Source organism: Toxotes jaculatrix, chromosome 10 (assembly GCF_017976425.1).
Source record: "Toxotes jaculatrix isolate fToxJac2 chromosome 10, fToxJac2.pri, whole genome shotgun sequence".
NCBI classification, from domain to species: domain Eukaryota; kingdom Metazoa; phylum Chordata; class Actinopteri; family Toxotidae; genus Toxotes; species Toxotes jaculatrix.
The window spans coordinates 15,636,221-15,653,852 of NC_054403.1; the positions used below are offsets into that span (position 1 = coordinate 15,636,221).

Below are 17,632 nucleotides of genomic sequence, written 5' to 3' on the forward strand. Positions count from 1 at the left end.
TTCTAATTAGCAAATACAATTAAATCTCTGTGGAAGTTATCTGACTACTTCCAGCACATGTATTTTGCTGTATATTAATATTAAAGATCAAATTACTTTGCAGTTAAACAACAATAAAAATCTCCATTGACTACAGCTGTTATGACAAAGAAAAGAAATGAAACTTAGGACATGCAAGAAAAAACAAGACAAAATGAACATAGATGGAATGGATGGTGAACTTAAATACATTTTTATTCAGTTAAAAATTATGTTCATCTTAACACAACATTCTTCCATTTAAAAAAAAATCCAGTTCAGTTGAGGGGGGGGTAAACACACAGCTGCCATGCAAAACAAGGAAACACAGATGCATACAGAGGAGGACTCTTGTGTAATTTAATGAACAGTATGTCTGTCTGTCTGTCTGTCTGTCTAGTGAGTCACTGTATGTAGGTCTTGCGTCTGGAGCTGACATTGTTGGTGTCGCCTCCTGGTGACAGTTTGACATTGGCACAGTCTCTTACTTCCAGTTCCAGCACCCTGAATTCCAGCAGCTCATTCTGGTCTCGAGCATCCTGAACCTCGGCCTGCAGCTGCGACTCTGCCTGCTGCAACGCACACATCTACGGACACACACACATACATAGGTAGCATAAATTAAATATATTAAATTTAATATATGCAGTAGTTACAGAGAATGGGTACATTACAGAAAATGTGTCAGGAGTATTGAAAACATTCATATTCTTCTTCACTTATTTCTCAAATTAAAGCATAGTCACAACTAGCACTGAAAAATGTGGGCAGGGATGCAATGAGATCTTGACTCCACAAGCTGGCAATAAAGTGATGCATTAAAATTGAGTATAAGCAAATGCTTTTTACCTTTTCGTGAAGTTCCTGGTTGGTCCTGAGCAAGTACTGCTTCTCTTCCACCCACTTTGAATCCTGCCATAACAACCAAACACAACATCAGCAAGAAAGGACACCAGCAGGAACAGGAAATTGAGGACAGGATCCCCAACAACCCGGGTGTAAAGAACAAAGCTGTCAGCAACACAGTCAGGAAACTGGAAGCCCACAGGTAACACACTGTGATATATCTATTGTATTTCCAAATAGCACATGCAAATGTAACACAGACACAAACAGACAGGAACATAGTGGCGGTAGCACACGTTTATTGATCCAGAGAAATTAAAGCCCACTCCTGAGATAACAGAGACAACAGAGCTGCATTCACAGTCATCAAGAGTTCACAGTAACAGGAGGAACAGAAGGCAATCTGAGCTGAAAAACAGCTGAGCAGCAAATCAAAATAACAGAGCTGGACCAAGACACAGTGGAACAGGCAAACATGCAGTACAAATGTAGTGGCACCAAGAAAAACTTCACAACAAATGAAGAAATGAAGAGTAGTGATATGAACTCATAATAATTTCTGTGTTCCTCATTATAATCAGTATAGCTAATAATTAAGTTTCTCAATGTCAGCATTTCTTTTAATATGTTGTTTTGACAAACTGGCCAAGGCTTTTCTGTGTTTCATGATGACTTTCGAACAAATTAAATAAACTAAAATCACCATAAACTGTGTCTTTCATGAAGAAATATGTGAGATATTACTGGATTAAGATCTTGTATATTAATTTACTCATAGCTGACAGGAATCAACGTGGTTTATGCCTCCTGTCTGTGGCCGTCAGCACAGAAAGACCCAACAAGAAACACAACCAACAACAGGAAGGATAGAGGGTGAGGCAGAGCATGCAGGCACAGAGGTGTGACACCACACATGCAGGAAGTGACATCACAGGATTCTGCGGAAGACCTGGTCGGCATAGCGCCAGCCCAGGAGCAGAGCAGCCAGACAGACATGCAGGAGGGCCAGTGAGAGCAGTACCAGAGAGCTTCTGTCCCCATCCCTTGTCTTTGTTACCTGCCCCCTCTCTGCCAAGGCCTTCTCTAGGTCAACAATCTTGGCCTGGCAGCAGCTCAGCTCCGCCTGCAACTGCTCACGTGTCTGTGGGAGGGAAAGTTAGACATCAGGGAACAGTGTGCAAATCAGAAGGACAAAAAAAAGAGGAACAGAATCTGAAAACTTTACAAGGTTCTACTGCCAAATGTAAACTCTAACCGGTTTAATAGGATTGGGAAGCTGTCCTAACATAAGTTAAATATGATTTGTTGCAAGGTTGTAAAGACAAAAGGGTTGAGAACTGCAGGGGGAATGGTGGAGGAGTCAGAGAGAATAAAAGTGAAGGTACAAACCCTGGCCTCCCTCTCAGCATCCAGAGAACCACCCGTCTGCTCTTGCAGGAGGGCGTAGGCCCGCTGAAGAGCCTGGTACTCTCTGGTGAGCTGACGGAAGCGAAGCTCTGACTCCTCACGGGAAACACTCTGTGGTGCCAAGAGGGACAGGTTCAAACTAACACACGACGTATCTCTTATTCTGTAAATTATTTTTAATGTTCTGTCTTGTCGTTGTCCAGTTATCTCTATATTTATGCAGCACATGAACTACAGAATATAGTTGAACATATTTCTTTCAATGTAGACGATTCATTTTCTTACCTCTTCCAAGTCCTCCTCTGGAGTGGCAGGTGTGCGGTCAGTGAGGTCAGTGTTATAGGAGGTGAGGGAGGAGGTCTCAGAGTCTATGGACTCCTCATCAAATCCAAAATATGTCTCCACAACATGCCTCTGCAGAGAGGAGCACAGGACAAAACATTAGCATACATTTTCTATAGAAAACTAGTCTGTTTCAAAAATTAAACATTAAACTTGATTCTATCACACCTCATTTCAAAGGTTTGTGAATTCAATAAAGCTTCTAAATCCACTACACGAATGCTTATGTTTAAAAAATGTTTGATTTTGTACAGAAATAGTTTTTTCATCATCTTTTGACTAAAACTTGTCGCCCAGGTAAGGTCACTCTGTCGTTTATCTCATCAGATCAAGTCTCTGCATGTTTGTTTATTTCTCTCTTGGTATAAACTTCCAAAACTTCCAAACCCCACAGTCCTTACCATCATGTTTATAAGTCATTTCCTGGCAACCAGAGAAGTAAAGGCAGACCAAGGCACACAGGCAAATGAAGGAAGAGAAGTAGAGGATAAGGAGGATGTACTCCGTCATGATGCTACTGGACCAAAAACATCAACAGTAAACTATAAGCGAACTCCCCAGATTACATCTATATATCTTGGACTTCACCAGCTGATCTACGGAGCGCTCTGCTGGCCTGTCCAAAAAGCACAACTGCTTTCCGTCACACTCCCACACAAAATGGAAAAACAGACAACAAAGCTTCTGCTTACAATCAAACTACTTCTACAGAAGAAGAAAAAGGCCGGCTTCTTTTTTTGTTGTCTCCGATCTCATCTGCTTCTGTGTTAAATTCCCAAAAACAAGAGAGAGACAAATTTCCAGGTGCAAATCCAAGAGCAAAACTGCGGTGCCCAACCTTATATGAGCCTTGCCAAGGTGACAAACTGGTTTCAGCAGGAGAGAGATGGGTGACTCCTCCTCCTAGCAACATCACAGACTCTAAAACATCCCCTGATGTATTAGCTCAAACATGCACACTCAGACCCACTCAGGTATCAAAGCAATTATTTTTTCCTAACACAGTCACCTTACCCAATTAGACATCGTCAATTCTCCCACACACAAGGAAGCAAAGATGAGCAAAGACACAAACTGCTGCACATGAATTAAGCAGTTTTTGTCATAGATGTATTCATGGTCCCAAAATAACACTAAATATACGCCAGCAGGAAAAAAAAGGCCCAAATTTTTTTCCACTTAATGGAATGGTTCATGCAGGAGTTGTGTGCGTTCAGCGTGATGCTCCCAGCTGTGAGGGATACTGTCATTATTGTCTCCTGAGCCCAATTAAACACAAACACACACACACACTGCAGGGAAAACAGTACTTAAGCATCAGTCAACCAGATAGGGTAGTCACTTAGTTACACACCGCTGGATTAACAGAGTTTTCAAAACACTCACGGTAACTTACTTTTGGCGGTTTGAGAGGTTTCCTCCTGTTCTTTTTGCTCATCACCAATCGGTCACGTTCCTAAAAAGAAAAAAAAAAAAAAAGCACACAGCAGATCTCAAACTGTGTCCCTGTCAAGACCAGTCGCACATCTGAGATGCAGACATGCCTCAGTGAGCAGCACAAGCTTCACACAGCTCAGTTAAGACATTAACTGTCATCAGAATACGATATTTCATGCAGAAGTGTCCAATTTTTTCTGTTTCTGCAAAATTCAAGGTCAAGGGAGAGAACAAGAATGCAAACTGACAACTGAGATGAAGTGGTAATGGTTAGACAAAAAACATAATCATAGCAAACAAAGCATGTGGGATGAAGCTCTACAAAATGGGGGGGGTCACAGCTTGTGGCGAGTCAGGCTGTGATGGGAAGGTAGAGAAAACAGTGTGGGAGTGAAAAATGGGTGAAGATGAATAAATGAGCCAATTTCTGCTGAATTTGAGACTGTGTAGAAATTAAGCCATTAATACATTCCACCATACACAACCACTGCCCTGTCTGAAAGTATATAACTTATTCCCCTAATCCAGAGGGATCCAAAAGGCAGAGAGGAGCAGGAATTAAGGGCTTTTAAGTACTTTCACAATGTGATGTGCCCCTATTTAGGGTAAGGCGATATGGATGAAATCTTCTCATCACTGTATATGTAATTTTATATACATACATTGTGCTCTAACAGGTTTTCCAGAAAATCAACAGAGGAATTGTTTATGGATAAAATAACCAGACAGGAATGCCTATCCAGTGAAGTAAATTCCTGAAAAATGTAAGTACGCCATTATATTCACACTTTGAAAATTGAATCGAAGGCAACTGGACATATGTTTGTCTGGGAAGACGTTTCGCCTCTTATCCAAGGGGCTTCATCAGTTCATACGCATCGGTCTATCTAGTCCGCACTAGTCTGACCAAGAAAGTGGAGTAAGACCCAGGTATTTAACCTGTTGTGGGTGGGACCACCAAAGTACCTACGAAAGTACTGGTTTCACCTGACCATTGTTGTGGTCCCCAGTGAACGACAGTCGTCAGGCTCATGTGACCTAGTTTGTGTCTCATGTGAACGACAGTCGTTAGGGTCAGGTGAGTCCCTGGTGGACGACGCTCGTTGAGAGTCGTCTGAGGTTAAGTTGTTTACTCTCCTGGGTACACATGAAAGGGCTACATTGTAAATGGGGGATAGGTGGTGTCCCCAGGGTTAGGGTTAGGGTTAGGGTTAGGGTTAGGGTTAGGGTTAGGGTTAGGGTTAGGGTTAGGGTTAGGGTTAGGGTTAGGGTTAGGGTTAGGGTTAGGGGACTCACCTGACCCTAACGACTGTCGTTCACATGAGACACAAACTAGGTCACATGAGCCTGACGACTGTCGTTCACTGGGGACCACAACAATGGTCAGGTGAAACCAGTACTTTCGTAGGTACTTTGGTGGTCCCACCCACAACAGGTTAAATACCTGGGTCTTACTCCACTTTCTTGGTCAGACTAGTGCGGACTAGATAGACCGATGCGTATGAACTGATGAAGCCCCTTGGATAAGAGGCGAAACGTCTTCCCAGACAAACATATGTCCAGTTGCCTTCGATTCAATTTTCAAAGAGAGAACTATGACCTGGATGAATGAGAACATTCACAGACATTATATTCACACAAAATCATCATTTCAATCATTTCATGTAAAAAAAAAAATTACCGTAAAACAGTCCCAATCATTTATTAACAGCATTGCTCACAATGGCCTATAAAGAAACCACAGTACAAACGGTATAAATTCATATTATTTCACATCATGCAGTGCTGCCCATTTTAGAACCATCTTTGATTATTTTCCAAAAACTGAGTGAGGTAATAGTGTGAGATAACAGCATTCACAACAAAAACACTACAAGAGGACTCATATGTTTAAAATGGTAAAATCCTGACCTGCATGAGCTCGTCAATGATGCCACGTTGCTCAGCAACCTGCAGCTTGAGGAATTCCACTTCCTGTTCCTCATGGGCATGGCTCAGGTCTGTCAGGGAGCTTGGCCGCTTCAGCTGTGGTTGAGTGGACTGTTGCTGTGAGGGCGGCCGAGAGGAGGAGGCTTTTTCCTTCTGAGAAAGGGACAGATAGACACAGAGAGAGAGAGGCCAAACTGAGTTTGTAGAGAGAATTATGTTGTGCTTTTCATCAAATGGCCACTAGAGGTCATGTTTCTACTTTAATGAAAATCTCACTGACACCTGAAAGTACCACAACAAAAACCCTGTTCATCTACAGATTAAAGCCAAAATTTTTTTCTACTAGTACCTGACCTATGAATTCATGTTTAACTAGAGAGAGGACAAAGACATCAGAGGTCAGAGGTAACACCTGATGGGTCCAGCTCACCATTTCAGCATTCTCGCGGCTCAGGTTCTTGAGTTTTTCTTCCATGCGCTGCAGCGTTTGCAAGAGGTCGTCATTCTTCTTGGACAGCCGCTTGTTCTTCTCAAAAATAGGCTTCATCTGGCTCTCTGCCTCTCGCACTCGCTTCAACTGGACAGAGGAAGGAAACGGGCGGGGGGGGGGGTGACACTGTAATCTTAAGTCTTGCCTTCTAGTGACACAGATTTTCCAATTTGAGAAGGGGAGGCAAGATCAAGGCTGGAGGGCTTAGAAAATTAAATGACTTAATCTAACTTTCATAGGCATGTATGTTAATGTGTTTTTATGTGTGTATAGCTGTACGCAATCTGCCCATGCATTTGCATGCCTATAATCACTGGATGTATGTACTTCTGCATGTGTGTTCCTCACTAGTTCATTCCTCTCGTCTGCCAGCAGCGCGTTTCTGTCCTCCAGTTTCCTGATGACCGAGTGCAGCTCTGCGATCTTCAGCTGGAACCTCCTCGTGTCGCGCTCCTCCGCCTCCTGTTGAGCAGGGGGTAGAGGAGAAGAGGAGGAAGACAAAAACTGAAAAAAGGGAGAACATGCAGACAGGCAGGCAGGTGATGGAAATGGACAGGAAAGAGAGGTTGATGGGATGAAGGACGGCCTTTCACAGTGCACCTGTGAACCTGTATACGCAGTGTACAGTATATACACTGTATCCACACACTTTTCATGTATAAATGAAATAAATATGTACTGTTTGTGACTGAATGGACAGATACACAGCACAGTGTGGAGATCTCCAATATGATGGATGTTCTTCCTCATCAATGTTTCAAAGTCCATTAAAGGTTTTAATCAGGAATTGAATGATTACTCCTTATCTCTGTGATACCTGAAGTTAGGGTGATGGTTAGGACCAATCCAAAGCCAGTGTTCTTTAATTTCAGTGCTATTTCAATTCTATTTTAAAGGCTTTGTTATCCTTCAGAAATCACAGCAAAAAACACCTATTGTTTTGCATTTCCTTGTATGAAAGTGATCCAATTTAAACACCAGTAACAAAAATCACAGATCACCAATACCACCATGTATTAATGCTTCCACGCACATGTAGAGATGCATATATACACGTTTGGTTTTGTGTCTACATTTACCTGGTTGTTGAGCAGTTCTGGGTTGTCTCCTAAACCAGGCACCACCTCTCTCTTGGGGCTGCCATGGTTGTGTCGCTCAGCCTCTCGTACCTGGCCCAGCTGCTCATCCAGGGCTTCCTTCTGAAGCTGAAGCTTCTGGGCGTAGCCTGCCTGCACCCCCAGCTCTCTCTCCAGAGTGCACACCACCCGGTCCTTCGCCTTCAACTCATCCATCTACAAGAGGGATTCATCGGAGCAGGGTGGTGAATTATGGAAAGAGTGAGTGAGTCAGAGACCGTTACATTAAATCCCAGTAACAGTCCACTTAAATATTTCTGAAAATGTTCATAATAAATTATACTATTTAGTACACATATTTCTGAGATGAGAAACTACATTCAACATAAACTACTACTACTCAAACACACTTATGAAATTTTGCACAAATTGAGCTTGATCTATTCATGTCAGTCCTTTTAACCACCCGTGTGTGAGTTTCCAGATTACATGAAGTTTGTTTTTCTTCTGTTCATTTCTGTGTTAACAATTAGTCTTAGAGAAGCACAATTTTTTTATCCTTATGTCCCCCACTTTACAACTTCATGCTCCAATGGCTGAGAAAAGAATGAGGGAGTGACAGTGTTTTAGTGTTTAAAACAGCGTCCTCCAGCTCTGATTAATTTATGAAGCTTTGTTCTTGCTCTGCATTAACATAACTTCTTCTAACAAATGCTCCCACTTCTACTTCCTATCACATTTTGTTCTTTAACACTAGTATTTCCTGCACTGCCTCCCATCCATCAATCAGCTAGGCTTTATCCATTTATCTCTCTATTATTAAGTCTCCTCGTTCAAACATTCCTTTACTAACAGTGATGCCTGTTATTGTAGTCCTTCCGTATGTAATGGGGTTAATGAGTAACCGCAGCAGGCATAAAGACTTTTATCTTGGTGAGATAGACATTGCAGCAGTTAGTTTCCAACCTTCATGCAACATCAATGAGATAAACTCTGAGCTGGAACTGAACTTCAGAAGCAGGAAAACAGATGTCGGTGTGTGAGGGACTCTGATGATATTCAAATGTGGTCAGGACAGACAAGAACTATAAAAATAACAGCTGCTGGGTTTCAGTCAAGCTAACCTATCACTAAAGAATAATAAAACATGGTTTGTAGGGCAGTGTAAGCTCTGTTTTTTTCATAGTATATATTAGAGCTTCCTATTTTGTAATTTAATTTAATGTCAGCTTATTGTGATGGACACAACAGAGGTCTGCAGGGAAGTGATCTGGGTAAGTTGATTCTCTAAATACGAATTTGTTTACTGGCATGCAAAAGTAAATAAATGTTAAGTGGACTAAATCATTTCTAACAAATTTTGATTATCTGTTGTGTTATATCAAAGACATATTATGGACTTACAGGCAAGTATACCATCAACAGTGCCTTTGGGCAATACTTTACTTTAATACCCTTTATCTAAAGATTTAGCCAGTGGCCATTTAAGATAGGACACGTGTAGTGTCTTTAGAAAATGTCTTCTCAGCAGCATGTGGTCTCACCAATCGGCGGATGTCTCTCTCACAGTCCCGTTTGATACGATGCACCTCATCTTGGTGCTGTTGGTAGGCTGTGCGGAGATCTGCTGCTTTTGCTTTATCGGCCTGCAGAGCATTTGCTAACGCCTCCTCAGCCTGCTTCCTGGCTGTCTTCTGTTCCTGGATCTAAAAGACCGCACACACACACACACACACACACACACACAAACAATGATATTAATGCACACAAAAACAACAAAGAGAGTGATACTTGTGCATTTATAAACACACGTCCTATCCTATTAAACAGCTGTAATGATAGATGCCCTGTTTGTCTGGAATGCTACTGTGAAACAATAGCTTGGCAAGAGGCTTTTCCACCCTACTTCCTGTTTTTCAGTAGCAAATTTACAAAGGTTTACACATGTACACTCACATAATGGATTCAGAATGCCAACTTTCCACAAAGAACCGACTGTCTTTATCTAAGAACAACATAAAGTGCTCTCAGATGAGCCTTTAATCTGCAACCTTCATTCCACAGTTTTGTGGGGTTACAGCCTAAATATAAATGAAATACCAAGACAGCCATTACAATTGACTTTTGATGTCAGTGTTGAAGTGCTTTAAATATGGTGAGGTGTGTCTACTGACACTGCTGCACTGAAAGAAGCAGAGAGTTCTCAGGTGCTTTAGGCTCAGCTCTACTTTGTGAAAAGCAGAACACACCAGATCTGGTGTGAAAGCAGCATTAGGATTAGGATTACATCCAGGGTGTATTAGGTGATATCACAGTGACTACTTCCAAATTTTTCCACAATCTATTTTGGAGTTGTAATCAATACTCCATTACTGTCTCTTAAATATATGCTACAACCTACCTCCTGCTGTAGCTTTATCCTCTCCCCATCGAAAGCCTTCCTGGCCTCCTCCCGAGCCTCTCCGAGAAGGGCATTTTTGAGCTTATCGGCAGCTCCATCTCTCAGTGCATTTACAAGACCCTGGAGCCTCTGCACCTCCGCATCTCGGATCTTGATGGCCCGTGCCAGCTCGGCTTCATGCTGCCGCGCGACGGCCTCACGGGCAGCCGCTATCTCACGTAGCTTTTCTTCGTGGAGTTTGGCGCGCAGGTCAGTGACCGCCACGGCATGTTTGTGTTGCTCGAGCTCCCGGGCCTGCCGCTGCTCCTGGAGCCGTTCACGGAGCTTACATACCTGGGAGAGGGACACAGTAAGCGAGAACACTCCGGTCAACCAGTCATCATGACATATATCACCAGCTATCAAGTGATAATTTATTCCCAGACAGGGAGCAGTAGACGTTAAATGGAGAACAGTTATGGTTTCTATGTTGGCTTAAATGTTAAATCAAAAAGGCACTTCCCCACAGCTATGTACAGTGGACAGACCTAACAGCCACTAAATATATTTAAGGGTGAACAGCCTCGTGGCGTAGTGTCACGACAATCTCCACACAATCAAAAATCTTGTAAATGAGACACTAGAAAAGGCATTTCAAACTTCTGGAGCTGGTTAATTATTGCATTTGCAGAGTTATAAGTTCATACTGAGGGCAATCACCACTGTCTCTACTGTGACTGTCAGCCTCCACTTCTTCCCCCCTCTCACCTTGCCCCGCTCCTGCTGCAGTTCAAGCTGGATGTCCATGAGTTTGGTCCTCAGCTCCTCGTTGGTGGCCTGCACCGAGTCAGCCATCACCTCCGACTTCTCCGGCTTCCTTCCCTTTTTAAGGGGTGGGGCCGCAGGGGGTGTGGTTGATGACATAGCACTCTGGCCGCCCAAACCGAACGGACATAGAGCGCCAGGTGTGGCGAAACGGAGGAGAGAGTCAGTCGCTGCTCCTCCTCCCTGCGAGACCCTGCATCATCATCATGTGGTCGTCAAGTCTACATCATTGCTGGAGGATGCCGAAAAACTTGAGAGGATGCTGAAAGTTTGAGAGAGACAGACAAACAGAGAGAAAGAAAAGATGGAAAAATGGTGAGTCAGTGTTAAACAAAAAAAAAACTGGGTTATACGAAACTACTCTGCACAATACTCTGGGCCCAAGGCACATGACGCACTACAGCCTGGGGAAAACAGACTATTTTTGGGACTAACATTTACACTCTCCTCTGTCACCCTCTTCTCTCAAACATATACACGTGGGCCATTTATCATCATCCTGTTCCAGTCCCTGGGCTGTACTTAGAGGCTCCACAGTGCATGAAAATGTGTCTGGCCACCATAGGCTTGGTCCCTAGCCTCTATTACATCTCACTGGACCCCTCTCTTTTCTCTGTAGTAAATAAATTCACAATAAATTCATCCTTTACTGTGATGAATCTTGACATTCCTCAGTCCAGAGATCCCATAACGTGTTTCTATCCTGCAAACACATAGACTAAAGGACAGGCCTAGCATTACTGTACAACTGAACCACACAAAGTTAAAGATAAACGAATTTAAATTAATTATTAGTTTAACCTCTCCTAATTTCTTGAAGGCCGCCTGCCGCTGTGTTAGCAGGTGTGTTTTTGGCATATTTTATTGTGGATGTGTTGCTGCACTGACACACATTCACTCAGCTGAAAGTGGACTCCTCTAATCTCTTCCTGGAATGAATTGTAACCCAGTAACCTTCCAGTCTTTCTGCTGACTATTAAATAAATAATGCAACGATGAGGGAGCTGAAGCATTAAGACTGCAGGCGCCTCCATCTTTTCCTACACACACATTACAGGCGATTCATACAACGTACACAGATGGTAGCAATAGTTACCAAGGCAACCCTTGCTCTCAAAAACTCTGTTCCAATCATAGCAAAGGATGATGGGAAGGAGAAGTCTCACGGCGGATTTGAAACACACGCACCGTCATGGTGCACACACAAACACATACGCACAGATACACAATTGCATCGTATAGAGGTTGCACATTTGAAAAACACACATACATGCACGCGTGATGTTGTTATCTGGTCCAATCTCTGAGCCGAGGTTGACTGAGAGACAGAAATGCACCAGTGCTGGAGGGCAAGCAAGCTTTCTTCCACATGGATTTTTACACAGCACACACAGTTGGGAACCAGTGGAGATGGGAGAGGACACAAATGACAGAGAGGGGATTAAGCCTGTACGAGAGAGGAAGAGAAGAAGGAATGAGCAGGAGAAAAGTGAAAAACATGCAAACCTCTACCAGAGAGAACCAACCTCCAACCATCTCCCCCCTCTCCTCTCGCATTCTCTAACCTCCCCGTATCCCTCCATGATGATGTTACCGAGCAGAGGCAATCCGTGATCTCACTCTCATTCACAGAGACAGAAAGAGGGAGAGAGAGGGAGAGAGAGATCATTCACACACAGGGGGCTCTGACACAAGCAGACATTCTCTGAGTATTACACAGAACAACGAGGGACAGATACAGCTGACATCTATTCACACAGGCACAGAAGCTCTCTACACTCATTCACATCAGTAACAAACATGTTTTCATTTAACAGCAAGTCAATAATCTTGATCTACAATCGTGTCTACTGGAATTTGCACGTAAAAATTTACAAGAACTAAAATGTTTTATGAACACTTTCCACCCTGCCACTGTTCTCAGCGTGTTTATGCATGTCTGTGCCACTATCTGAGACCAGGTGTACTCAAGCTCAAAAGGCTGAGAGGCATAACGGATGGTTTCACTGGTTTTTCGTCAGAGGGGAAGTAGGTGTCTGTGCTCATCCCACAACATCTGGATGCAACATAGTGGCGTCTTAAGTGGTCTGTTGCCTGGCGATCTGTTTGGTTTACATATTTTGCCCTCACAAATTTTCGGTCAGAGCTAGTCTATAAACCTTGCTTGCATTACTACAGAACTCCTGGTCAAATATGTATCGTGTACAGTATGTTTCACATGCATTAAGTCCAGATTTCACCTGAGATCAACATGTGTGTGTAGGCACAAATACACATAAAAGCCACCAACCTCACACAGTTCCCACAAAGCTTCCTGGAGCCACATGTTCCCAAGCTGGAAGCCAGGAGCTAGCTCTGAAAGTTTATAGTTCATGGAAAACCAGGAATGTTATATAGGAAACTCATTTTATGGGGGCAGCCGAGAAGCTAACAAGCACCTCTAATGTTCACAGAAGCAAACAAAAGCCAGCACAGGTCATAGACCTCATCCACCACAACTATAAAAAGCTAGTCTAGCTTGTATTCTGCTGGAAAGCCTCAAAGTGCGAGTAAAACCTTTCAACAGACAAAACTGACAGCCTAGTCTTCATCATTCCTGCCATCATCTCTATATATAGCTGATAAATATCATACAAACTGTCAAATCAATCACAAGTCACATTTCACAAAGAGTTTTATAAACTGAATCATGTAGCAACAAAAAATGCACCTTCAAGACCCATTTCAATGCAGTTAATGCAGCACTGAGAAAATCGGCTTACGCAAACAATGGGGCTAAATCACTCTATGGTGACCACAAGCAAGAAGTGATGAAGAAACTCTGCAGCTGCTGACGAGTTTCACAATTAAGTTAAATGCTGCTTGAGAAATACGCTCTCTCACTCTTTGGGCCACTCTAAAAAATGGGTGACAAAATATGTCCATCAGTACCAATACAGCATAAGAATATAAGCTGAAACATCACGTAATGAAGGCTTCAAGGCTAGTATCTAGCTGACACTGGCTGATGTTCCAACCTTGATTCTTTCAAAACAGGCTGAACAAAGTGTGACAGATATATAGGTAGCTTCAAAACTGCCTCAGGAAATCCCTCTTCACTGTGTGAAATTATGGGCCTGTGTGGGGTGTTAGGAACGTTTACACCAGTTTTTCCACTTTATCTCATCATATGGTTCTATGTTGTTGTGTCTAGGGCTGCAACTAACTATTTGGTTAGACAGATGTCGTTGCAGTGGTCACAAGCTTATTCCACACCTACAGATGGTTGTCCTCAAGGCCAGACAGACCACACACATACTTACAGAGTGTCAAACATTAACTAGACTTCAGAGAGACATACAAGCCCAATAAATACATAAAAGCTGCAAATGGGAACTCAAACAAAGACTCCTCACTTCCCTGTCTACGGTAAAAATCAACAGTGAGGGTGTGGACTCACTCAGATATACCACTGCTTATACTGCCCATTTGTTACAATGCTTTATAGGCTTACATGTGAACACACGTGAAACACACCTTTCTCAGTGTAGTCATATCATCACCAGCAGAGTGTAAGACTGTCAGAGCAGGTCTGTCCACACTCCAGAAATCCCTCCACATTCCGCACGCACACACACACACACACACACACACACACACACACACACACACACACACACACACTCAGCAGTCTGGAGATACACTCCAGACACTGTAAAGATCTCACTGAGAGGCTGAGTAACCCAGTCAAGTGCAACACTAGTGGAGCATATGACCTAAAAAGTAGTACGCTTGCAGAATGACTACAAGTTACTGACCCCAATAACTAGTCAACCCAAACAGATAAACAATAAGTCTCGCTCTGCATCGCTGTTACTCACACCACTACTCAGTTATGCTATTGCTATTTTTATTGCTCAGGGTTTGATTATATTGATTATATACCAAGTAAGTCCATTTTAGTCATTCTTGTCATTAATTGCTGGAAGCATTGTGTGGTTTTGGCATGTGTATGTATGCTTTTGCATGTTTTGCATCCCTGTGTGTGTGTGTTAGGAGTGATAGCTGCCCACCCCCAACTGAACCCCCACCCGTACAGAGAGACATGATAGTGCAGTCAGTAATGTGATTAACCTCGCCTCTCTCCCTCTGATTACACAGCACATCGGTCAGTAATGGCTGGTTGCTATTTACCCTCTGGCTTACACAAAAACATGATGCACATTACAGACGTTCACTCATCTTTCTCACTCTCTAAATTAAGGATACAGGATGAACTACTCTGATATGTCTTCATGAAAGGGTTAGCAGGAAGGTAGCAAAGCAAAGAGAGAGGAGAGAGGAATACTTGTAGGTATAAGTCTACAGGGATTATCCTGGTAGTAGCACGTCACTCAAGGTGTTACACCGAGGAAGGCAGGGGTAAGGATGGGGAGGGATGGGATTATGAATGGGGAATAAATCGGATAAATTAGGCTGAGAAGGGGAGAGTGGAGAAGGGCAGGGGGTGAGGGGGTGAGGGGGGGGGGGGTGCTGTGACATAAACTGGAGTCCCAGTGAATGTCAGCATTCATCTGCTCTAAGTCAAACCTAACAAAAAGCAGGCCGGAGGGTTGAGGACAGGGTGAAAATGTAAGGTAAAATAATCATGAACAGACAATGACCTTTTCTTGTTGACACAGTAATTATAGTTGCTTCACTACCTGTGTCCAACACATACAATGAGCACAGCATGCATTCTAGTTTTTGCAGCATAGCCCGAGCAGGCTGATCAAACAGAAGTCAATGTGCAACACATGTTGGCTGTCCACTGGGGTAACATTTAAGAGCCTCCAGAGCCGCCTGCTACAACAGCAGAGCTGTTATGACAGACAGGAGTCCCTGCCAGTAAACCCAGCGGATGGGCAGGGTGCATGCACAGCAGAGGACTGGTTTTGGAAAAAAAAAAAAAGGACATGCTGGAGATGTTGAGATGGCCTAATGCAATGTGGCCAGCTCTCTAATGAGCTGTCAAATGGGAGATTAAAGGGTTGAGTGCTCCCGGAGCGAGCGATGCTGACTGCCTGGGTGTCCGGCTTGCCAACCACACCCCACGGCGACATGCGTGGGGCTGCTGCAGCATCCTCCAGCCACAGAGGTCGGGTGTCCTTGCACTGCACAGGCTGCACAGTCTAATGTGTTGATGTTTGTGTGTGTGTGTGTGTGTGTGAACCACTTGTCATGTAGCATTGCCGTTGTGGCGTGACTACAGACTTAAAATGTGGTGGTCCATATTCCGCCGGTGGCCTCCCCCATACCGGGTGGGACGAGGGAAAGAAGCCTCGCTAATGTAACGGTTAAGATAAAGAGGAGGAGGACAGTAATAACAGTTGAATGTTAATCACTCGTGTCCCGTAACGTTATCACCACGCTTCATACTTCCTCTTTGGCCTGAGATGTCACACAGGCTCACTGTGCTGCCAAAACACGGCATTCACATCCCTTGTCTGGGTGGTTATGAGGCTTGGCAGCTGCTATATGGAACGTTTATCCACACTCATGCCGAAACCCAGATATGATGAAGCCGGGTCGGTGGCTCCTGTGTCGGTCGCTGCACCGTTAGTGCATGAAACGAAACGCAGATTTCGGGGCGTGTGTGTCACAGCGACAAAACCAGCCTGTCAGCGTCTACACATTGGTTGCAAGAAGTTGTCTATCGCTACGGACCGAACAAACTTACCTGAAATGGAGGTCCGGCGGTCACAAGTGGCCTGATGTTGAAACAGTCGCTGCCTAATTCGCTTTCACATCCAGGAAGGGAGGCTGGGCTTGGGTGTGCACAGCTTGTTTTGAAGTCACCTCAGTTCCTCTAAAGATGCAGGGCTCGGCACACTGCAGACTGCGACCATGTACAACTTTATTCCCCCGGTTAACACGGCAGCCGAAGTTGTATTTCCTCTGATAATATCATCCTCTAGCTAGAGACTGGACTCAGCTCCGGGCTCCTTCTCCTCCTCTCGCGCTGCACGTTGACATGTTCCTCCACGCCCACACACACACACACACACACACACACAGAGACACACACTTGAGTGCACACGCGACGTCATCCGTTCCTATACATTTCATCCACTTGAGTAAAAAAAAAAATAGATAAATAAATAAATAAAACGGTTTCAATGTCGGTGCCGACGTAAACGTGAAAAAAAAAAAATCCGGGCGGGCGTCGCCGGTAGCGTGATAGAAGCGCGACACCTGACTGCGTGTTCAAGAATGACACCGCGCGCGTTAAATGCGTGGACACGCCGCCGGTGCGGGAGAAACGTGCGGCGTCAGGGCGTACGGTGGCGCCGATAGGCCTGCTGTATATACCAACACAGAAAGACTGTGTTTTTTCAGACGTAATTCTATGATATTTTTTAAGACAAATTACTTTTCTATTGTCTCATGAGCGAGAGAATTAAGAGGGCAATTCAACTCAATCAACAAGGGGGAAAAAAACTGGAAACCAAACCACTTCTGTTTGTGAATAAAGAAATTTTCTAATAAAATAAGAAAATTAAGAACATATTCTAGAGACTGGCACCTTTGTTGTCTCAGAAACAAATATGTTTTATAAGGCTAAAGCTGTTTCAGCAACCTGTAGGGTTTTTTTTTCTTTAAGGTGGTACCAGTGTAACATTATACTAGAGAGAGTTAATTTAATAGTTGGCTTAATGTTATCAAGGTAACTAACTAATAGCCTAAATGTTGATGAATAATCAGTAACTTCTCTATAATTTCCTTCATTTATTTCAGTTAGGCATGTATTTTATTTTAGTTTGTAAATAATTATATAAATAATAATTTTATAGTTCTGAATATGTAATATAATATCAGTGCTCCTGTAAGTTGTATTGTGTATTTGTTTTGCACATGATATGC

At 43.4% G+C, this 17,632-nt stretch overlaps 1 protein-coding gene across 2 annotated transcripts; it reads right to left on the bottom strand.

Annotated features, from left to right (window-relative positions):
- Positions 1 to 211: 211 nt before the first annotated feature.
- On the bottom strand, positions 212 to 16,802 carry LOC121188679 (janus kinase and microtubule-interacting protein 1-like). Of its 2 annotated transcripts, none has more exons than XM_041048533.1 (14): positions 16,449 to 16,802; positions 10,694 to 11,012; positions 9,947 to 10,279; positions 9,090 to 9,251; positions 7,549 to 7,761; positions 6,818 to 6,973; positions 6,410 to 6,556; positions 5,962 to 6,132; positions 4,010 to 4,069; positions 2,557 to 2,685; positions 2,254 to 2,382; positions 1,922 to 2,005; positions 868 to 930; positions 212 to 605 (listed from the first exon to the last, which is right to left on the bottom strand). In XM_041048533.1, the coding sequence occupies exons 2-14, from the start codon at positions 10,847 to 10,849 to the stop codon at positions 423 to 425; spliced, it is 1,986 nt and encodes a 661-aa protein (XP_040904467.1). In that variant the 5' UTR covers positions 10,850 to 11,012; positions 16,449 to 16,802; the 3' UTR covers positions 212 to 422. The 2 variants fall into 2 exon arrangements, with proteins under 2 accessions (XP_040904467.1, XP_040904468.1); XM_041048534.1 differs by having other exon boundaries at positions 6,818 to 6,931; positions 16,449 to 16,797.
- Positions 16,803 to 17,632: the final 830 nt, after the last annotated feature.

Coding starts and splice junctions, on each gene's coding strand:
- LOC121188679 (XM_041048533.1), bottom strand. CDS start 10,849: ATGTCATCAACCACACCCCCTGCGGCCCCACCCCTTAAAAAGGGAAGG. Junction 4,070..5,961: donor TCATTGACGAGCTCATGCAG/GTCAGGATTTTA, acceptor TTTTCTTTTTAG/GAACGTGACCGATTGGTGAT. Junction 2,383..2,556: donor CAGAGGAGGACTTGGAAGAG/GTAAGAAAATGA, acceptor TTGGCACCACAG/AGTGTTTCCCGTGAGGAGTC.